A 7,455-nucleotide genomic window follows, 5' to 3' on the forward strand; every position below is an offset into this window, starting at 1 on the left:
AAAACTTGCAGTAGGCATTCGGCTAGCGTATACATTTGCGGGTTAAAAAACGAACCAAACTAATCCTTATTTCTTTCCCTACTCTAAGATGATTCACCTTCCTCCTGACGCTCGAGTCTATCAAAATGCCGCTTCGTGTTTGTGTTGCAGTAGAAGTTTCATCGACCGAAACTAGATTTCAAGCACCAAAGAGGGGTTATTTGTAGGGTTGTCCATTGAACGAAGTCTCTCAACCAACCGCCATAATCTTTAAACTCGGAGTACCTCCCAAATAGTAACCAACATCCTTCCATTGCACGTACGTAACCAACAACCTTCTATCTGCACAAAGTCGTTTTCATGTGTTGAGTAGTTTTAGCTACCTATCACCATTCCCATTCCATCGAACCACTCTCAGAGATTCGACGAGTGTCTTTTCCATGTCACCGTTCAACTCCTTGAAGTTTGTCGGATTCAGCTGGCACATGTCATATAGTACTCTTGCGAAGCATTTCAGATGCCTAATGACTCTTCCCTTGGCACAGCTCGGAATATTCTTCCCATTCCAAATGCATAACTTACTCCCGAAATCAAAGACTAGGATTTCCGGTCTAACATGGCAATTTAAGCAGCAACATCCCGGCATTTCTCCAACGGCGCTAAACCATCACCTTCAAACGTGTAAACCTTGTTTGTCTTGATCGGGCAACTCCCAACGGCTCGTCCTTGTCGGCATGACTAGCATCGCAGACTACCGCTCCATGATCCTTCTGACCCTATTCTGTCCCTACGAAAAATTCAAATTCCGTCTCCTATATCAATTAAGTTAATCAGTCAAATAAAAGTAAAAGAAATACTCCCTTATTTTTAAAGAGTAAAAAGTACGAATTAAATACGAACTATATTTTGTGAACTTTTAAAAATGGCATTTAATTATATTTTTTTTTCGAAATACTTTTTTTTCGAATGTTTTTTTTTTTCGAACATATCTTACTTTTTTTTCGAATATTGTTTTTTTTTCTTTAATTTATATTTTCGAATGTTGTTTTTTTTTCGAAATTTTTTTTTTTGCCTTTTTTCTTAATAGGTTTAACATGTGTAATATTAATCAAATATTTCACCATGAATTGGCCTACTTCATTAGTCTTATGCCTTCGGCAAATTATGTGACAAACTTGAAAGTAAGGAAAAAAAAAACAATTGATCACAATTGAAACATCTTCAGAAGATCATTTCTGTCAACCAAAAACAATTTGCATTTTATATTCCATCAAATCTGGATTTCACTATATGAATAAAAAAAAATTTTTTTTTGAGACGCTGCCGGAGAAAAACAAAAAACAACAAACTTACATTGTTCGAGCCCAGCGATGTGGGTCGAAAAGCAACGGACTGTATGGTCAATTTGCGGGGGCAAACACGGCGGAACACTTCGCGACGGGAGGATCACTCTCGCGGAAGGGGATTTGGCAAGGGCCAACTTTTCTTGGGTTTAGGAAAACGGAACACAGACGGCTACGCTTAGACACTAGATTTATTCTCTCTTCTTTTCTACATTAGTTTTGTAATTTTTAACTTTCACTGCTGCGGCTGTGACGCGACCGATCGGTAGTGCGGTTGAAACTTGTCTCATGCAACCGTTGCGGCTGCTGTTGCTTGGAGCTCGGGGAGAACAGCGAACAGACATACGTTCGCAGGTGTCGGTCACGCTGGCGGACGCGTGGCGCTCGCTGATAGGCTGTACGGTTTTCTGGTTGTGATGCTTTCAGTGGTTCTCGCTTCCGTCGGGAAACGGAACATACTCCCCCCGTTGAGGGCACTCAACAGTCCTTACGGACCGCCAAGACAGGAACCAGCTCGTTGTCTTCAATTGGTAGCACGGAAATTTTGTTGATTGGACGACGGAAAGTAGCTCCACCAGTAAACACGTCGACAGCTCGGACTAAGCCGTCGTCGCCGGGGTAGACCGCTGCTATGCGACCCATCTTCCAAACCAGCGGAGGCTGATTTCGATCGTGGAGCAGAACTACCATGCCCTTCCGAATGTTCGGCACAGTTCGAAGATTCTTCTTTCTTGTGTGTAACGTGTTCAGGTATTCCCGGCTCCATGCGCGCCAGAAGTGCTCGCGCATGAGCTGGAGGTGCTGCCATCGATTCAAGCGGGTTGCTTGAACGTCTTCTAATGAAGGTTCGGGCATGGCTGTGAGCGGACGGCCGATCAAATAGTGGGCAGGTGTGATCACCAGCGGGTCCGCAGGATCGTTGGAGATGGTGAACAGTGGGCGGGAGTTCAATACCGCCTCGATTTCGACCAAGACGGTGGTTAGTTCTTCGAACGTTAGCTTGACGTTACCGACGATGCGCTTGAGGTGGGTTTTCGCAGATTTAACCGCGGCCTCCCAGAGGCCGCCGAACTCCGGTGCGTCGGGTGGGATGAAATGCCATTCGATTTCGCGGCTGCGACAGAAATCCTCGATGGTCGCCACGGACTGCTGATCTTGAAACTGACGGAAGAGCTCGTTCATCTCGTTGTGCGCACCTCGGAAATTGGTCGCGTTGTCCGAGTGTAGCTGCTGAATCATTCCTCGTCGTCCGATGAAACGTTTCAGCGACGCCAGGAAGGCATCGGTACTCAGATCGGATACGGCTTCTAGGTGCACGGCCTTGGTAGTCATGCACACGTAGACGGATACATATGCTTTGATCAACGCTGGACGGCGTGCTCCTTGCTTGATGGTGAACGGGCCGGCGTAATCCACACCGGTGACGGCAAAGGGAGGTGAGGGTACAACCCTTGCGGCGGGCAAATTACCCATTAGCTGGCTGGTATTGCTTGGGTTGACTCGAAAGCATGTTACACACTTCCGAGTGATCGATCGGATGGTAGAGCGAGCGTTCAGGAGCCAGTATCGTTGGCGCATGGCATTCATCAGGCCGGTCTGCCCGATATGAAGCAGCTCGACATGCATCTGCCGAACCAACAGACGTATCACCGGATCGCTGTCCGGCAGGATGATGGGGTGCCGACTCTCGAAAGGTAGCTGGGAACGATCCAGACGGCCACCCACTCGCAGGAGACCATCGGAGTAGATCGGACGGAGGTTGGCGAGTCTCTTACAGGGTTCGTTGGTGCTAACTCGCTGAATCTCGTCCACCAAATGAACGAGTTGGACTACGTGGATAATCGCTTCAGTGGAACGACGCAATTCGCTGACGGTCAAGTGTCGGCTTGTTTCGCGCTGGATCCGAGGTCTTTGGCAGTTCCGAATGAACCGCAGAACGTACCCCATGATACACTGGATGGCCCGAAAACTGCTGAACTTGGAGAAAAAGGGAAATGGTTCGATACTTACAGCCGGGCTGGCTATCACTCCTTTCATTTCGGGTAGCTGATCATCTGGAACGAGCTCGGGCGAGTCGATGTCGTACACCACTCTATGGAGAAAATCGGGCCCAGTCCACCAGAGGCTGTTGGTCTTCAGCGTTTCGGGTAGTTGGCCTCGGGACACGATGTCAGCTGGGTTTCGTAGAGATCGGATGTACTCCCATCGGTAGGCATTAGTGCTTTCTTGGATAACAGCTATTCGGTTTCGTACGAACAGCTGTAGCTGATTGAGCGGCTTTCTTATCCAGGCTAGGACAATCGTACTGTCGCACCACAGCACAATTTCCCGGAACGTCATATCCAGGGCTGGTAACACCTTCTGCACCAACCGGGAGAGCAGGAGAGCTGCACACAACTCCTTCCGAGGAATGGAAAGGTCATGCAGCGGAGCCAACTTCGATTTGCTGGTGAGGAGTCGTAACTTCGCAGAGCCGTCGGCAAAGACGCTTCGCAGGTAGATACAGGCCCCGTACGCCACGGTTGAGGCATCGGAGAACCCATGCAGCTCGTATGCAATCACTCCGTCGAATGTTACGCATCTTGGAATGTCAATGTGGTGCAACTGTGACAGCGAGGTTTGCAATTCGTGCCACTCTTGCGCCGTGACTTCGTCGACCGGATCGTCCCAGCCGGTCTTCAACTGCCAAAGTCGCTGAGCCAGGAGCTTCGCCAGCACTATGACCGGCGACACCAGGCCCAGAGGGTCGAAGAACTTGGCGATCTCCGAATACATCGTTCTTTTCGTCACTTGTTGATCAGCTTCAGCTGACGGCTTCGGATGGTTGGCGATGAACAAGGTGTCGGCACCCGGGTCCCAGAGCAGACCGAGTACTTTGATGGCCTCGTTCACTCCTCGTTCTTCCATTGGCAACTTTTTCTCACGGTCTTCTTCGGGAATGTGCTCGAGAAATTCCTCGGAGTTCGAGCACCACTTGTGGATCGGGAACCCTCCTTGCTGGAGTAGCTGCTGGAGTTGTCGTTGGGCCTCGATGGCTTCTTCCACCGAGTCTGCACCGGAAAGCACGTCGTCCATATACGTTTCTTCCTTCACGATGCGAGAGGCGATTGGGTAGGCATCGCCGTCTTCTTCCACCAGTTGCACCAAGCACCGTGTGGCTAGGAATGGTGCCGATGCTGTACCGTAGGTAACGGTACATAGCTTCAAGACCCGCAGCGGTTGCGACGGGTGGGGTCTCCAGAAGACCCGCAGGAAACGCCGGTCTTGCATCGCGTGTAGAACTTGGCGGTACATTTTGGAAACATCTCCGGAGAAGGCAATCTTGTACTTCCGGAACCGCAGGACGATGAAATGCAAGTCGTTCTGTACTACGGGTCCTACCTGTAGCACTTCGTTCAGGGACAGCTCGGATGGCGACGACTTGGCGCTGGCGTCAAATACAACACGGCATTTCGTGCTTGAGCTTGACGGCCGTAATACCGCGTGGTGCGGCATGTAGTACGATGGCTGGTTTGGAGGGTCTTTGGCTTCACGGACTTCGTGGCAGTGTCCAAGAGCTTCGTACTCTCGAAGGAACTCCACATACTGTGCCTGCAATTCCGGGTTGCGGGCGAGTCGTTTCTCCAGCATCAGGAACCTCTTGAGTGCCAGAGCGCGACAGTCGTCTAGCTGGTCGATGTTTTCCTTGAACGGTAGCTGCACGATAAACCTTCCATTCTCGTCTCGCTGGTACGTGGAAAGGAAGTGGGCTTCGCATGCCAACTCTTCGGTCGAAAGCTTGGGTACATCGGGCACTTCTTCGATTTGCCAGAACTGCTGCATCATTCGCTCGATGTCGTTCACGGAGGCATGACTGGCTTGCAGCGAGACGTTGGATACTAGCGGTTCAACGATGACACCAGATACGATCCACCCAAAGTATGTGTCTCGCAGGAGCGGAAGATTGTCCGCTAGATTCAGCTGGCTTGGCTTCAAAATGTCGAAGAAAAGTTCTGCGCCGATCAGTAGGTCCACCTTGTCTGGTGTGTGGAACTCTGGGTCGGCTAGAACCACTCCATCGGGGATCTCCCACTGGGCAACGTCGATTTTGGACGACGGAATCGTGCCCGTCACTCTCGGCGTTACCAGACACTCGAGGCTGGCCTGGAAGCTAGAAACTCGAGACTTGATCTTCAGGGTTACCTTGTCGCGAGCCAGGGTGCGCAAGGCGTTGATGCCAGTAATCGGGACGTTGGCTGGTTGTTTTGGGAGATCAAGGCGATTGGCCAGTTCTTCGGTGACGAAATTTACCTGGGAGCCGCTGTCCAGCAGGACACGGCATGGATGCGGACGGTTCTTTTTGTCAAATGCTTGCACCACTGCGGTAAGCAGCAGTACCGTCTTGGACGACTGGGCGAAGTTCGACGAGCAAGTGGTGGACACGGGCGGGTCCACGGGAGCATTCTTCTGCGCCGACTGCGGTTGAGCCGGAACAGACGGAACCGGCGGTAGGCTTACCACTGACTCCGCGGGAAGGGAAACGTTGGACTTCGAATCTTGGCTGGGTGCTCCATCAGCATGGAGCAGCGTGTGATGCCGGCGTTGGCATTTACGACACGTCTTATCGGAAGGACACTCTCTGGAGCGGTGCCCTTTACGCAGGCAGTTGAAGCATACTCCTGCAGCTCGGACCTTTTCTTGCTTCTGGGAGGGGTTCAGCTTTTCCAATGCTGTGCACTGAACATTTCGATGAGGGCCGCCACAGATCTCGCAGGCTTGCGATACCGTAGCGGAAACTGTATGGCTTTTCTGGGATGGATTCTTCAGAAGCGGCTGGAGCTGTTTCGGCTTCTCCTTGGGATTCGCTGGATGGACGGCTGCTTCGCAGTTTTCCAGGATCTGGCACCTGGACTTCAGAAAGTCGATGGTTTGAGAGTACTTGGGAAGCTCTCCTTTCTTCTGGCCACCTTCCCAGGCCTTTCGGGTTGATTTATCCAGCGCGGAGACGATCAGATACACGACGATGTGTTCCGATAGTCCAGTCATGTTCTGGTCGAGGTAACGAAGACTCTCTACATGGCGGGTGGCTTCGTTCAGGAGCGCACGCAGTTCCTTGTGCGTCTCGGAGGTCATCTTCCTGAGGGACAGCAACCCACGGATGTGAGTCTCCACGATGACCCGCTGATTCTCGAAGCGGTCGGTCAAAATATCCCAAGCGTAGTCATAGTCACCATCGCTAAGGACCTTCGTATCCAGTGCACCAGCTGCCTCGCCGATGAGCGCCTTGTCGAGGTGATAGAGCTTTATGGCGTCACTATCCCCCGAGTTGTCCATGAGATCTTGAAAGATCGCCTTGAACTTGGGCCAGGCGGCGTAGGTCCCATCGAACGTCGGAATCGGCGCCTTCAGTGGTTGTTGCTGGATGATCACTTGAGGCGCTGCTGTACTTACCGGAGGTACTGGAGAACTCGCTGTTTTCGCTGCCAAAATCAGCGCTTCGACAACGTTGGAGGTGGCGTAGTGCATGTCTTCATAGTCTCCATACTCCTTCTCTTGTTCCTCGATCGCTTCATCCGGTACTAGTCCCACTATCTGGGTGTGGATTTGGCTGAACTCGGCATCGGTAGCGGAGAGCTTTTTGGAAAGCACGCTCAGTTGGGCCAAGCCGATTTCCTGGTTACTGCCTCACCAGCTTCATTTTCACTTGGGCACGCTGCCGAACGGCTTTCTCAAACTCCTTCCTTGTTGCGTCATCCATTGCCGTTTCCCACACAGCAAATCCGTGGAACGACGGAGTAGAGCTAGCCACGGATGCGGATTCTGGAACCACTTCTCGGTGCTGCTGATCAGCACTGTCGTTTTCTTTTTGCTGCGACCGCGTCACAGGCATTAATCACTGTTTGTTTCTTCGCGCTCTTCTTACTCGGGATTGCGCGCAGTTTATCACTTTCGGACGCGTTTCGAAACTGTTTTCGTCGCGACCACGCACTGCACCAACTTGTGCAACTTTTACGCAAACGCACTCAAAAAACACTCGCGACGATGTTTTCGCGGTTTACTGTTCAGTCCAAACTTTTTTCTGCTCGGGCACTCACAGCAGCAGCGTTTTCATTTGGTCCACTTTCCACTTTGGTCCAACCAAGCGTAGCTCGTC

The 7,455-nt window shown here is 51.3% G+C and overlaps 1 protein-coding gene across 1 annotated transcript; it reads right to left on the reverse strand.

Annotated features, from left to right (window-relative positions):
- Positions 1-1,799: 1,799 nt before the first annotated feature.
- On the reverse strand, positions 1,800-7,191 carry LOC115269020 (uncharacterized). Its single transcript, XM_062857753.1, has 2 exons — positions 6,991-7,191; positions 1,800-6,935 (listed from the first exon to the last, which is right to left on the reverse strand). Exons 1-2 carry the CDS (start codon positions 7,189-7,191, stop codon positions 1,800-1,802), a joined length of 5,337 nt encoding a protein of 1,778 aa, XP_062713737.1.
- Between the last annotated feature and the right edge of the window lie 264 nt (positions 7,192-7,455).

This window comes from Aedes albopictus, chromosome 3, assembly GCF_035046485.1.
Source record: "Aedes albopictus strain Foshan chromosome 3, AalbF5, whole genome shotgun sequence".
Classification (NCBI taxonomy): domain Eukaryota; kingdom Metazoa; phylum Arthropoda; class Insecta; order Diptera; family Culicidae; genus Aedes; species Aedes albopictus.